This window comes from Orycteropus afer, unplaced genomic scaffold (assembly GCF_000298275.1).
Source record: "Orycteropus afer afer isolate SDZICR_OR568_19922 unplaced genomic scaffold, OryAfe1.0 scaffold00233, whole genome shotgun sequence".
NCBI classification, from domain to species: Eukaryota; Metazoa; Chordata; class Mammalia; order Tubulidentata; family Orycteropodidae; genus Orycteropus; species Orycteropus afer.
This window is the reverse complement of record NW_006921820.1, coordinates 5,097,513-5,113,338: the sequence shown is the minus strand read 5'-3', so window position 1 is coordinate 5,113,338 and position 15,826 is coordinate 5,097,513. Positions and strand designations below refer to the sequence as shown.

Here is a 15,826-nt window from a genome sequence, read left to right as displayed (position 1 = left end):
TACAGTGACTCTGTGTATTCCTTCCATCTTCTTTTGATGCTTCCTGCATCATTCAATATTTTGCCCATAGAATCTTTCAATATTGCAACTCAAGGCTTAAACATTTTCCTTAGTTCTTTCAGGTTGAGAAATGCCGAGCATGTTCTTCCCTTTTGATTTTCTAACTCCAAGTCTTTGTACATTTCATTATAGTAATTGGCTTTGTCTGATCGAGCTGCTCTTTGAAATCTTCTGTTCTGCTCTTTTATCTTGTCATTTCTAGCATTTGCTTTAGCTACTCTCTGCTCATGGGCAAGTTTCAGAGTCTCTTCTGACATCCATTTTGGTCTTTTCTTCCTCTCATTTTTTTAATGACCTCTTGCTTTCTTCATGGATGATGTTCTTGATGTCATCCCACAATTCTCCTGGGTTTTGGACATTGGTGTTCAATGCATCAAATCTATTATTTAGATGGTCTCTAAATTCAGGAAGGATATATTCAAGGTCATATTGGCTCTCATGGACTTGTTTTAATTATCTTCAACATCAAGGTGAACTTGCATATGAGCAGTTGATGGTCTGTTCCTTAATCAGCTCCTGGCCTTGTTTTGGCTGAAGATATTAAGCTTTTCCATTGCCTCTTGCCACAGATGTAGTCAATCTGATTCTTGTGTACTCCATTTGGTGAAGTGCACATGTATAGCCACCATTTGTATTGTTGATAAAAGGTATTTGCAATGAATAAGTCGTTGGTCTTGCAAAATTCAAAATTCTATCATGCAATCTTCAGCGTTATTTCTGTCACCAAGGCCAAATTTTCCAATTACTGGTGATTCTTCCTTGTTTTCAACTTTTGTGTTCCAGTCACCAGTGATAATTAACACATCTTGATTGCATGTGCAGTCAATTTCAGACTGCAGAAGTTGATAAAAATCTTCAATTTCCTCATATTTGGCTTTGGTGGTTGGTGCGTAAATTTGAATAGTAGTAGTATTAACTTGTCTTCCTTGTAGGTGTATGGATATTATCCTATCACTGAACAGCATTGTACTTCAAGACAGATCTTGAAACATCCTTTGTGATGATGAATGCCACACCATTCCTCTTCAAATTGTCATTCCCAGAATAGTAGATCATATGGTTGTCTGATTCAAAATGGCCAACACCAGTCCATTTCAGCTCACTAATGCCTTGGATATCAATCTTTATGTGTTCCATTTCATTTTTGACAACTTCCAATTTTCTTAGATTCATACTTTGTACATTCCATGTTCCGATTATTAATGGATGTTTGCAGCTGTTTCTCCTCAATTTGAGTTGTGCCACATCAGCAGTTGGAGGTCCCAAAAGCTTTACTTTATTCATATCATTAAGGTTAGTTCTATTCTGATAAGACAGCTCTTTCCCAAGTTTCTTGAGTGCCTTCCAACCCAAGGGGCTTGTCTTCCTGTACTATGTCAGTGTTTCCAAACTATTCATAAAGTTGCCCAGTAATGTATCAGACAATGTTACTCTGCTATTCATAAGGTTTTCCCTGGCCAATTCTTTGAGAAGTGAATGGCCTCTTCCTTCTTCCTAGTCTGTCTCAGTCTGTAAGATGCATTGAAACTTGTGCACCATGGGCAACCTTTGTTGTTGTTGTTGTTGTTGTTATTTGCCGTTGAGTCGGCCCCAACTCATAGCGACCCCTCCTTGGGTTTCCGAGGCAGTATCACTATGGAAGTAGGATTGCCCAACCTTCCTTCCGAGGAGTGGCTGGTGGGTTTGAACTGCCAGCCTTCTGGTTAGCAGTCAAGTGCCTTAGGCACTATGCTACCAGATCTCCTTGGGCAACCTTACTGGCACCTTACTAGCATTTAAAACACCGATGGCACAACCTCAAACCTTACAGCAACATGCAAGTCACCACAGTATGACAAACGGACAGACAAGTTCATCTCCCTTAGCTGTTCGAAATCTCTCCACCCTCCCCTTACGTGGATCCTGCCACTTTGTCGTCCCCGTCTTTCTCTCCTTCCTGCCCATTGTGTGGGACATCTCTCCCCTTTCTTTCTAGTCCATCTTAATCTGGAAGTTCTGCCGATAACTGTTCAGCATCATAGCAACATACAAGCCTCCACTGACAGATGAGTGGTGGCTGTGTACGAGATGAACTGGCCAGGAATTAGACCTGAGTCTCCCTCATGAAAGGAGAGTATTCTACCATTATTAAGATGATTGGGTGGGGAGGAGCATTTATTAAATAGCTCTTCTAAATCAGGCTTTGTACTAAGGGCATAACAAAGCCTCACTGACACCCTATGAGGACCAGCCAAGTAAGGAAGGTACTACTTTTATCAATTTTGCTAATAAAGAGACAGATTCTGAGAGGCAAGATGGACCTAGGTAGGGCTTGTAACTTAGGTCTCAAACATATTAGTCTGTCTCCAAAACCCGTGAACATCCTGCTATGCTAGGCAGGGACTGCCACACTGCTGAGCCAAGAGTGCTAACTGGGTTCTGTTCCAGCTCTGCCAGAGACCTGCCATGCAACTTTGGGCAAGTCATTGACCCTCTGTCAGCAGGAACAATGCAAATTTTCCAAGGCAAAGAGAATTTCTGCCATAAAGTGATTCTGTAAAGCTGGTGTCGGCACTTTTGCAGCACAGGTGCTCTCGTCTGTGGCCTGAATTTGCTGGTGCTCCAACCATTAGTTGTGGGTGCTGCATGCTGGCGCCCAGGCTGCTGCTTGAGGGTGCGGGTGGGGGACTTTGTATCCTGAGCATGAGGATGTCTGTCAATCGAAGCAGGGGTCCTGAAGACCAGGAACCAGCAATGCAGCAGCAGGATATGATGGGGAAAAGCACCCCTGAAGAAACAGCCAGGCCACAGCTTGCTCATGTATCCCAGTGTGCTCACAGAGCACACCTCCCCATACCCGGGTACCTTCAGGCTGGCCTGGCCTGCTGCCGCCACCAAAAGGCATGAACAAGTGTGTGGCGGACACAAACCAAAACCTAGGCAAGGTCTTTCTGCTTTTTTTCCTCTTCCTCCTGCAGACTGACTGCATCCCACCATGGACAAATTGGTTTGTTCGAAAGAGTGTTGTCTCACTCAGTTCTCTTATAATGCTTTGTTTACTTTCTGCAGCCAGTGCTCTGCCCAAAGCCCCTTGGACACCTTTGCAGTTTTTGTGCACAGGGCTTCAGGCTGCTCTGTGCTCTCCCAGCAGCCAGCACCTGCGCGTCTTTGTCAGTGGCCTGCCTGCCTGCCCCGGACTGCTGGAAACTGCTTTACTTGTTAGTTTGGCAGTGGCTGGAAGTGCCTTTAACCAATGAGTGTTGTTGTTGCTCTTAGCTGCCTTTGAGTTGGCCCCTGATTCATGGCGACCCCATGCATAACAGGATCGGACTGTTGTGATCCGCAGGGTTTTCGCCGGCTGGTTTTCAGAAGCAGACCACCAGGCATTTCTTCCCAGTCCATCTTACTCTGGAAGCTCTGCTGAAACTTGTTCTGCAACATGCAGTGAGCTTCCAGTGACAGACAGATGGTTGCTGTGCATGAGGTTCACCGGCCAGGAATCGAACCTGAGTCTTCAGAATGGAAGGTGAGAATTCTACCACTGAACTGCTGAGTAAGGGGATATACAAATTCTAACTCTTTTGCCTCCATTAAGCTAATTGGTGGGGTGTGACCTACACTGTCCCCAGAACTCCCCTGTGGGATTGTGCCAAAGTCACTCTCTGTGGAACTGTGGCTGATGTCCCACCCTTGCTGGGCTTCCTTTCTTTCCCTGCCTCTCTTCTCTACTCCCTTACCATATTTTCCTGGAAATATTTCCCCCCCAAAAATGACTTCCATGCAAACCCTCATCTCAGGGTCTGCTCCAGAACAGCCCAACCTGGGATAGTTGACAATAAAATTAAAACAAAAATCCAGATTTCTGCTTCTTGTGGTAAATTTATAGATCTGGCAACCCTGGAGCCATTCTCAACTGGGAACAATTGACTAGAGCTGAGTGGGGGCTGCCCAGTGTAGACAGAAGATGTGTTCCCAGCTTCTCCCAGTCCACCACACTCTCTATTGTACTTCAGCTGGTCCTTTTCACCCCTTCACATTACCTGGAGGTTTATGAGTTCTTAACCCCTGCAATGTAATGCAGTGTTTAACAGTTCAGGCTCTGGGGTCAGTCAGTTTCAGTTCACATTTCAGTTCCACCAATTACCAATTGTGTGTTTGTTGTTGTTATTTGCCATTGAGTCGGACCCGGGAGGTTTCCAAATGTGTGACCTTGTATAAATCACTTAATGTTTTTGTCTTTCAATCTCTTCATGTGAAAACTTAGTACCTATTTGGTACCTTCTACAGCTGTTGAGAGAATTAAATGGGATGCTGTATATAAAGTGCCTTGTACAGTATCTAGCACATGGTTACCTAAACCCACTGCCATCGAGTCAATTCTGGCTCATAGTGACCCCTATAGGGTTTCCAAGGCTGTAAATCTTTATGGAAGCAAACTACCTCATCTTTCTCCTGGGGAGTGGCTGGTGCGTCTGCACCACTGACCTTTTGGTTAATAGCCCAATGCTTTAACCACAGCACCACCAGAGCACCTTAGCAAACGGTTAGAGGTCATAAATTACTGATACTTGTCCTATCAGAGCAGGCGGGCCAACTCTAATCTGACAGACCATGTCCAACTATCTGAGATTACCTGGTAGCCCCTCACTTGCCCTGTGAGTGAAAGATACTCCTTCCCCCAAGAAGGTTTGGGTAGTTTGGATGGATCTGACAACTCACCTCCTCCCACTGATGAATATATCGAATGAGGCGGGAGAGACGCAAGAGGCGCAGAAGGCTGAGGATCTTGGTGAAGCGGACGATACGCAGGGCCCGGGCAGTCTTGTAGACCTCTGAATCGATGCGTGTCTCCACAATGAGGAAGATGTAGTCCACGGGGATGGAGGAGATGAAATCCACCACGAACCAACTTTTCAGGTACTTCATCTTAATCCGCTGCGGGTCCAGGATGATCTCTGTGTTGTCCTCCACCACGATCCCTGTGCGGAAGTTGAGGACCAAGTCGATGAGGAAGAATGTGTCTGACACCACATTGAAGACGATCCAGGGTGTGGTGTTCTCATCCTTGAAGAAGGTGATGCCCACAGGAATGATGATCAGGTTTCCCACCATCAGGAGCAGCATGGTCAGGTCCCAGTAAAATCTGCCCAGAGACACAGGGGATCAGTTGCCAGGGGAGTGGGATCATGGTTATAGAGCTAGAGAGAAAGCTCCAAGAGAGAACAAATGTGTAAGAGAAAGCTTGGGAACTTCTGAGACACTCGGGATGAGCAGGCACAAGGGCAAGATGGAGAGATTGGAAGGTATAAGAGGAAAGACACAGCAAGAGCTCTTTACCCACTAAGGATACCTGTGCCCTACTATCCCATGAGTTCCCCTAATGATGAACCTCCTACTCCTATCCCCACCCCCAATGAAAGTCTGGCTGAAAAGCAAACTAAGCAATGACATCCTGAGATAAGTAATATGCTGTTTCAGCTATAGGAGCAGCTTGCCCCACACCATTCTCATCGCAGGCCAGGCTTCTCAGGGTCAGCTGAGGCCTGAGATAGGCTGTTAGGAGAACAAGGAAGGGCCAGACATACATCAGGTGCCTGGGAGGCAGGAGGCCTGGCTCCAGCCCGGAGTCTGTTACCAATATGCTGTGTGATATCAGGCAGATGTCTGCTTTTCTCTGGGCCTCAGTTTCCCCACTGTACAATGAAGTGTGGAGCCCCAACAATAGACTTATCATTCTGATCTGGCTACTCCCATACTGTCTCCCTGGGGTTTTCCCTTTTGTCCATCTGGAGCTCTGGTAGCATAGTGGCTAAGACACTTGCCTGCTAACCAGACGGCTGGCGGTTCAAACCCACCAGCCGCTCCTCGGAAGGAAGGTTGGGCAATCCTACTTCCGTAGTGATACTGCCTCGGAAACCCAAGGAGGGGTCGCTATGAGTCGGGTTTGACTCGAAGGCACATAACAACAACAACAACAATAGAGATATTTAGGAGCTCTGATGGCATAGTGCCTAGGGCATTTGATTGCTAACCAGAAGACTGGAGGGTCAAAATCGCCAGTCACTCCTGGGAAGGAAGGTTGGGCAATCTACTTCCGTAGTGATACTGCCTCGGAAACCCAAGGAGGGGTTGCTATGAGTCGATGACTTCACAATAGTGGGGGTTGATTCTATAGAGATATTTACATACTAACAGGGGGAAAAGTAGGGGGAGTGGGGAAGCAGTGATATCATCAAAGGCAGGAAGTGTTAATGGGGGACTTTCAGGCATCAGTGAGGTATCTGCCACTCAGTGCAATGAAGTGATTAGCCCAGGACTCCTAGCATCATTTCTCCTAAGGTCTCAAAGCATCTGCAAGTCCATCCTAAGGGGTAGGAGTGGGGATCCTCAGGCTAGAGCCTCTGAAAGGTTAGGCAATGTGAGGAAGTTCAAAGCCAATTCACTAGGTCTGTGTTGGGTTGTCTCCCACCTGGCCCAACAGGGCCCCCTCTGCAGTGTGGAGACAACACAGGTAGGCACATCTAGAAAGTGTGGCCAAAAATTCCCAGGGACCCTGCCCAGGTACCAGGCACCCCAGGACCAGGCCCAGGACCAAGAGCCTGTCCTACAGAGCTATTTCCTTTGCTATTAATTTAGATATTTACACAATAGCAAGTAAAGGTTTTAAGTCAGGCAGAAATTAGCATGTCTTCTTGCAAGAGAAATAACCTTCCAGCCATCTTTAATTCTGCAGGGAAGCCAGAAGGAAGTGGAAGAAGAACAGACAAGTTTTCCTGTCTCCAGAGGATCCTACCTCAAATCCACAGTGCCCCCTACCTAAAGTGTTCCAGGTTTGAAAGGATCAGTGTAGGAGATCCTGGATAGAGTGGGAGAACAATGTGAAATAAAACTCAAAATCAGGAAAAAAAAAAAAAAAAAGACCAGGTTCACTGGTCTGGTAAGAGCCTGGTGAGACCCCTGAGATTATGGCTCCTAGCTACCATTCAGACCTGGCACAGAACTCACTCCCATGGCTTCCAGCCAAACAATAAGCAGGCATATGTTGTTGCTGTTAGTTGCCATCCAGTTGGCTCCAACTCATAGTGACCCTATGTACAACAGAACGAAACACTGTCTGGTCCTGCACCAGCCTCCCAATCCTTGAGCCCATTGTTGCAGCCACTGTTAATCTATCTCATCATATACACAGACTGTCACAGACAGTCATATAGGGTGAATATTCAAATCAGGTAGATACACTCCTTAGAATGATCAGTTGTGGGAGAACAGACGGTCAGTATTTGTACAGAGAGATAGCTCAGGGGGCAGGAATGCATAGGAAAGAAGGACATAGGGAAGAGGTAACTACTGGGAAGCAAAGAGAGCTGTTACATTGTAGGGATTGCAGTCAATGTCATGAAACAAAATATGTATGAACTGCTGTATGGAAAATGAATTTGCTCTGTAAACTTTCACTCAAATCACAATAAAATTTTAAAAATAATAATTTAAAAAAAAGAGTTTCAGATTTTTGGGGGGATAAAAAAATACTTCACAGCAAATTGTTTTCTTTGTCAGTGTACCTCAAAATGGTGTCAGGAGTTAAGGAGAGAGCAGAGTCTGCTTCACTGAAGGTGGGCGGGCTTTGTCCCATATCACACAATTCCAGGAAGGGCAGCTTCCAGAAAGGCAGCTCCCTACAGTTCCTTTGAAAGACTAGCCCTTCAGGGCCTCAAGACAGGGCCTCATGGGGCTAACGCTTCTCATCTGAAGATGAGAAGGTACTAGGGGTTCAACTTCACTCCTTCCCTATCCCCACAGCCCACTGTTCCTTCTCCAGCCCCAGCACCCCTATGCCAGCTGGGAGACCCCAACCTAAGTGCTGACAACCCTCCCAGCTCACTGCCCAGAGCACAGCACAGCCTGCCAGGGAGTCATGGGTATTGGGAGCATAGACTCAGCTCCTTTGGGGCACTCATGAGCTGAGTACACTCTCCACCAAGCCACATACACATCATTCAGAGACAGCTGTGTACACCCATTAGTTGCCACACACACATATCCCCCATTCACTCAGCTGGTGTGCAAACACCCCTTTACACACACTGCCGTCATTCCTTTTCATTTAATCTCTTGGGGAAAACAAAACAAAACAAAATCCCGTGGCATAGAGAGGCCACTGAGGGCCATGGAGCCCTCTGTACATAAAGCTAATAATACACCCAGGCTGAAAGAGTTTCTAAAATTAACAGAGCAGGCACAAGGCAGCTAGGAATGCTGACTCCGGCAGGGCTGCCACTCTGGCGGGTTTCTCCACTCTCTCCAGATCTAGTTCTCTCAATTACAGACCAAATTCGAGACAGTAATTAACAGGAGAATGTTTGCATTTACTGGTCTTCATAAAACTAAATTACATAAGGCAAAAACACCCATTTCCTTGCATTCTGACTAATTGTTTCAATTGTGAGTTTTTGGGCTCAGGGATATTTCTGGGGCCTTGTCAGGGATGGGTTGGAATACCAGCATGTTCATTCTCACAAATCATGGACACTGGAGCATCATGGAGCTGCTTGAGAGGTAGCATAATCCAGTGGGAAGAAACATAGGCTCTGCTGCCAGCTTGGGTTTGATTCCTGGCTCCATTATTGCCTAGCAAGTCACTTAACCTCCCCATATCTATTTCCTTATCTGCTCAATGAGGAAAATAACAAGATCTACATAGTGGGATTATTATAAAATTTAAATAAATATTGTTATTTGTAATGGTTTTGACCTATGCCACCACTCATCTGTAAGTCTGTCATGTTTTGGTGGCTTGCATGTTGCTGTGATGTTAGAAGCTATGCCATTAGTATTTCAAATACCAGTAGGGTCACCCATCTAGTGGACAGATTTCAGTAAAGCTTCCAGACTACAGCAGATTTGGTAGTAAGGCCTGGTGATCTACCTCTGAAAATTAGCCAATAAAAACTCTATGGATCACAACAGAATATTGCCCAATATAGTGCTGGAAGATGAACCTACTAGATTGACAGGCACTCAAAATACACCATGGCCACAATAATGGAGTCAAGCATATCAATGACCATGAAGATGGCACAGGAATGGGTGGTAATTTGTTCTGTTGTCCATGTGACAGTCATGAGTAGGAGCCAACTTGGTGGTAACTTACAACAACAACCCAGCAGGATTGTTGTAAGAATTAAATAAACTGTGATTTATAATGTGCTTTGACCTCACTATATTATTAAATGAATAAATACATAATTCCAGTCAAAAGTTCAAGAATTCAATTATTGAATCAAATAAAAAATTCAAGAACAAATTCATAGGGAAGATATGAGGGAGAAGAAAAAGTGAAACTTCCAGTCAAAAGCCAAAGCAAAGCATCTACTGGAGGGGTATATGGAGGGAACCCTATAATGGACCCTGGAGGGCCAGTGTGGGAAAGCCACCGACAATAATATTCCCTTACTAATCAAACAACAGTACCTATTTTCCTTGGTAGACAGGAAACTCATGATGCAGTTAGAGGACCAAACTCACTGCAGTCAAATTGATTCCAACTCATAGCAACCCTATAGGACAGAGTAAAACTGCCCCATAGTGTCTCCAAGGTTGAAATCTTTACAGAAGCAGAATGCCATATTTTTCTCCTGCAGAGTCCCTAGTAGGTTCGAACCACTGACCTTTCAGTTAGTAGCAGAGCACTTTAATCATTGCACCAACAAGAGTCCTAGTTTGAGGACAGGATTTAGATAAAAAAACAACTTGGATCACAATAAATATAAAAATAAAATAAAATAAAAAGACAACTTGGGCAGTGATCTAAGATACCATTCCATGTAACCCAGGCATCTAAGACAAGTGGGCTCCTGAGGCCTAGGTAAGCAAGGTCAGAAGGTGTTCCTGGAGGACGTGGGAGGAGTTGGGCTTTGGTAGCTGCCCTTGGCCTTAAGTACTACATTTCCTTGCTCTTGGTCAGAGTTTCAGGAGATCCCTGAAAGCACAGCCGCGCTAAAGCCAAACAATGGTGTTCAGCACCACGGACAGCATCTGTCTTGTCAGCCAGCCCCATTCTGCAGGTCCAGGTCAGTTCGGAAAGAAGGCAACAGCCTCTACACTGCCATCCTCAGCCCCTGGTCCCTCTCCACTCCCACCCTGGTGGGCAGAGCATCTCAACTGATTCTTTAATGTTCCCAGGCATTTTCACTGGGACTCCTTGGAGATTGAAAAAGCCTTCATTCAGAAAGACCCCCCAAACACTCCACATTTACTGATCACTTACTTTGGGCTTTCCATGCGATATTTCATTCAACCCTCCCACCGGTCGTGAGACAGCAGCTATTATCTGTATTATATAGATGATGCCGCTGAGGGTCAAAGAGGAGAAGAATCTGCCCAAGATCACATAGCTAGTGAGGGACAGATCCAAGATTCAGAGAGGTCTGAGGGACAACAGGACCTCATCTCAGAGTTTTAGGCACCTTGGTGGGATATGGGGAGGTTGATGAGCCTTTCTGGAACCTTTGAATACACTAGAGAGGTAGTTTACCACTCCCCCAGTTTAGCCTCAGTCCCAGAGACAAGAGGGGAGAAGAGAGGGTTGCACATGCACAGACATCAAAAGGACTCATCCTCCTGATCCCAGGGCCTTCTGAGGCATTTCCTGAGTTCAGGGAGTCACATAGCTGATCCTCAGCAATCAACCAACTGCAGCTGCATTAGTAGAAGGGAAAACTAAAGTCCACAAAGGTGGGAATAGTGACATTTCCAAACCTTCAAGCTGGATGCTCAATGCCCCTCCCACTGCCGTCTAGAATCATCAATGAAGAAATTCCACAATCCATGGGTAGGTGTCAGGTGTCATAACCTGGCAGGGAAACAGTGGAAATCTAGATAAGGACAAACTGGGTTTGGCATATGTCTGAATTAGAGACCTCAGTCCTCCGCAAAACCAGAGAGTCATTCCCTATCCCAGTACTCTCAAAGCTGACAGGGGATTTGACAATAAGACACCAAATGAGTTCCAGGAGCCCTAGTCCAGTTTCAGCCCTAGACCTAGATCTAGACCTGGATCTTAGCCCTCAGTCCCTGGCCCCAGGTTTGTCCTTCCTCAATCCTGGACCTTACCTCCCACTTGGGCTGATAGGTCCATCCGGATAACCAGGTGGCCTCTCAGCAGGAGGAGATCACTTCTAGGTTGGCTTTGGAGGGGGCAGGACTCATGTAGAGAAGAAATAAGGGATGGAAAAAAGCCTAGCAGTTCTTTTCCACTAATATTTGGAACATTTCATGGTTAAGTTTGAGAGGAAGGTTAAGGGAACTAGGTGAAGAGAAGATGGGAGGCTCCTGGTCATGAACTAAAAGATTCAAGGACCAGACCAAGGGTCCTGTCCTTCCTTAGAGCCTGAAGAAAATGTGGCAGCAGATAAAAGGGTGGCAGAAGTGGAGATTTCAGAACATGGATAGCCTCCTTTAGCCTTCTCCTGTCCTCACATGTCAGTGCTCGCCTTTATGCATGTATGCACTCTCACACACATGCACACACACACGAGTATATACACACATGTACACACAGCACATGCATGTGCACACACACCCAGGAACACATTTTTATAAAAATTCCTCTATGTGCCCTGTTTGTTTTTACCTCATATGGGCACCATCTTCACACCTAAATACTTCCTTGCCATACACGCTTGTATACATTTGGCACATACGATACCCACGGGGAATTCTTTCAGTTCAAAAAAACAAAATGCCATGGGTTTTTTTGGCCATTACAATCATTTCCATTTTTCAAGATTCATCTGAAGTGCTACCTCTTCTGAGCCTCTCAGTCTCTAACCAACTGAGCCTTAGCCCAGTCTGAGCCCTGGTTTTCAGATCTCCAAGCATGCTGTGGGCTACTTAAGGGCAGAGGCCTTGTCCACAGTGACCCTGTGTCCCTCCATGTTTTCTCCCAGGTGAGTCGCACATCACAGTCCCATCTCTGAACTCCTCTCTCTCTGCAGATGGCTCTCTCTCAGACACTGCTCCTAACACCAGATCTGCAGTCCCACCTGCCTGTGAAATGTGTCCACCTGGAGGGCCTGCTGTCTCCTATACCCAAGAAGTCCAAAGCTGAACTCAGCATCTTCCTCCTCAAAGCACAGTCAGCACTTCAATCGCTCAGGCTGAAAACATCACAGCCATCTTCAGCTGCCCTTGCTTCTTTCCTAAGACCCCCTAAATAGCTACCAAAGTGATAAAAATGGAGGAGGGTAGCAGTCAATATTTATTGAGGATTTAATATTTGCCAGTCATTGGACTGAATTCCTTATATGGATTATCTCATATAACAACCCTATGAGGTAGATACTATGATTATATCCACTTTACAGGTGAAAGACTGAAGCTCAAGAAATTGAGTATCTGCAATATACGGTGAAACAAGAATTCAAATCCAACAAGCCTGACTCCAGAGTTCCACTTCTAACCTCTCTCTCTCTCTCTCTCTCTCTCTCTCTGTATGTATATACACACACACACATGTTGTTGTTGTTGTTGTTTGCCATGGAGTCAGACCTGACTCGTAGCAACCCCTCCTTGGGTTTCCAAGGCTGTGTCACTATGGAAGTAGATTGCCCAACCTTCCTTCTGAGGAGTGGCTGGTGGGTTTGAACCGCCAGCCTTCTGGTTAGCAGTCAAGTGCCTTAGGCACTATGCTGCCAGGGCTCCCTATATATATACTCAATAAAACTACAGCCATTGAGTCAATTCTGACTCATAGTGACCCTATAGGACAAAGTATAATTGCCCCATAGGGCTTCCAAGGCTGTAAATCTTCACAGAATTTACAGAAGCAGATTGCCTCATTTTTCTCCCATGGAGCAGTTGGGGGGTTTGAACCACCAACCTTTTAGTTAGCCCAATGCTTTTAACCACAGTGCCACCAGAGCTCTTTTCAAACTACCGTGCAGAAGTATAAATCCTGCTAGTAGTATTTTATCCCCCCTAAACTCAGACCCCTTATGTTCTGCACCTCCACTGTTCTCTCTCTCCTGTTCCAAGTTCACGGCACTTTTATCCTCACCTTCTTCACTCCAATGACCTCTCCACATCCTTCCCTAACTCTGTCCTAAAGATTTCACTTCCACATCCCACATACAGGTCAGGGGTGGGTCCCTACTGTTACCACTTTCTGACTATGGTAGAAATGTCTTCCAGATCCTTTGAGAATCTTGTTATTTGCTGGTCAATCTTCCAGAATCTATCTGCCCCCCTTGGAGTCCCTGGTGATGCTGGCACTTGGTTCACAACATTCCATTCCACTCCAAATCCTGTCTTCATTCTGGGTGACTTTGGTTCCATGTCATAGATGTGGAAAAACCCCAATCTCTTGGTGCCTTGAAGCCCTGACTTTAATGACTCCTCTTCAGGCGTCCATTCTAACAGTACATCCTAGATCATCACCACCTTCAATTGTTCCATCTCTAAAATCTCAGATGCACAATCTTCTCTCTCACCCAACCTCCTCTCCTTTCAACTCTCATACTCAGTTATGTTACACCTATTCTTTGAGGGCAGTGGTAGAATTCTCCCCTTCCATGTTGGAGGCCTGGGTTCACTTCCCAGCCAACACACCTCATATGAAACTGCCACCCTTCAGTCAGTGGAGGCATGAGTGTTGTCACGAGGCTGAACAGGTTTCCGCAGAGCTTCCAGACTACAATGGTCTATGGAGAAAGGCCTGGGGATCTTCTGAAAATGAGCCAAAGAGAATCCTAGGGATCTTAATGGTCTGATCTTGTTGGAGCCTACCTGACAGAAGCTAAACCGCCCCCCACACACACCTACTTGTTAGTGTCCTGAGAACTGCCAATCTGCTGACCTCTTCTGATTCTCCCATCAAAATCTCCCTGCCTTCTCTCCCCACCTTAGACATCATTGTCCAATTCATCTCATATCTCCCTTATCTCTCTTGCTTCTGTTCTTCTGACATGCAATTCACAAAAATCACAACCCTGGCCTGGGGCCACCATCAAACCTTTTCCTATTTACACAGGGGCTGTATGTAGGAAATTCCACAAACTCAGACCAGTCTTACTAAATAATAAAGTCCCTTAGCTTTTAGGAGCTCTGGTGGAGTAGTGCCTAAGGCATTTGACTGCTAACCAGCAGGCTGGCGGTTCAAACCCACCAGCCACTCCTTGGAAGGAAGGTTGGGCAATCTACCTCCATAGTGATACCTCCTCAGAAACCCAAGGAGGGGTTGCTATGAGTCGGATCTGACTCAACAGCGGTGAGTTTGGTTTTTTGGTTTTTCTCAGCTTTTAGTGCCTCGGTTTCCTTATCATGGTTTGCAAACTCAGCTGGACCTTCACATTTGCTAGCCTATCCTTCTAGGAGACTCTAGTAAACTTTCCCTCCCTACCTCTACAGCTACCATTTCAAAAGATTTCCTCTCTCATCCAAGCTCTGAAACCACTACTCTTCCCCTCACTCTTAGCAGATGACACTGCCTTTTACTTCAAAGAGAAAAAAGGAAGCCACCAGAAAGTCCCCTTACTCTTTCTTCTACTGAACTTGCATTGCCTTCATCTCCCTCCCCTCCTTCCAGTCACAAGGGAAGCAGTGGCTCTTCCATCTGCCCTCTTGATCCCATTCCTTTTTTCCCTCCCCAGTGACCTTAATCAATAGATTATCCCTCTCTTGTCCATATCTTCAATCTCTCTACTCATCCTTTCCCACTAGCTTTTTTTAAAAAAAGCCATCTAAACTTAAAACAAAACAAAACAAAAACTTTCCTGGATACCATTATCTCTTCTCCCCTTCAGAAACAAGCTTCTTGAAAGAGGTGTCACTGTCCCCACTTTCCCATGCTCATTTCCATCCCCCAACACTCCCTTAACTTTTCAGCAACATAACCATTACACATCTTGCTGCTAAGTCCAATGGATGCTTTTAGTTCATTCCTTTCTTGACTCTTAGCCTCACCTGATACTGTATGCCATTCTGTCCTCCAGACAGTGTCCTCTTTGACTTCTGAGACACCCCAGTTGACCAGTTTTTCTCTATTCGGTATCCCTCTCCTTGCCCTTCTCTTGAGCAAGGACTCCTATTCCCCTGAAGGCCTTTAAATGTTGTTCCTTTGGCCTGCATCTCTTCTCCTTCTATACATTCTGCCTGGGTAACTGCACTGACTCCCACAGCTTCACTATTCTTTTGAATTTCAAACTAGACCTCTCTCTTGAGCTCCACAGTCATGTGTCCATTTGTTAACTCACATCTACACCTGGATGTCCCGGGGGGGGAACACATACTGATATGTCCAGATAAAACCCAACAGCTTCCTCCACAAACTCCTCCTGTGTTACCAGTAACTGGTACCACCAGCCCTCCAACAGCTTCATCTAAAACCCTGGAGTTTACCTTAAGCTCTTCATTCTCCCTTACCTTCTGACACTCAATCACATTGGATCCAGAAAGTCCCATCAACCAACCACCTGGACACCTCCAACAGCTTTCTAACCAGGGTCCTCCTCCTCCTCTTTGCTCCACTCTTTGTTCTCCACATTTTGCCAAGCCCAAAGTCCTTCCACCTCACCAACCACTGCCCAACTAAGATCCAAATTCCTCATTGTCATTCTCAAGACCCCTCCTATCTGGACCCTGCCTCCTTCTCCTCCCTCAATTCTCCCCAATCCTTTCCTCATGCACTCAGCAACTCTTAGTGTCCCCCAAATACCATGCTTCCTGCTGCCTCTAGCACTCTCTTGTCCCAACTATTGCCCACTACTATGCACCTTTGGTTCAGTTGAAG

General features: G+C 45.8%; 1 protein-coding gene across 1 annotated transcript in view; it reads right to left on the bottom strand.

Annotated features, from left to right (window-relative positions):
* The window catches only part of HCN4 (hyperpolarization activated cyclic nucleotide gated potassium channel 4), a 58,042-nt gene that overhangs the window by 24,591 nt on the left and 17,625 nt on the right, over window positions 1-15,826 (bottom strand). The window contains exon 2 of the mRNA XM_007948991.2: window positions 4,759-5,182. Within this exon, the coding sequence (XP_007947182.1) occupies window positions 4,759-5,182 (424 nt within the window). The remainder of the gene's footprint in view (window positions 1-4,758; window positions 5,183-15,826) is intronic.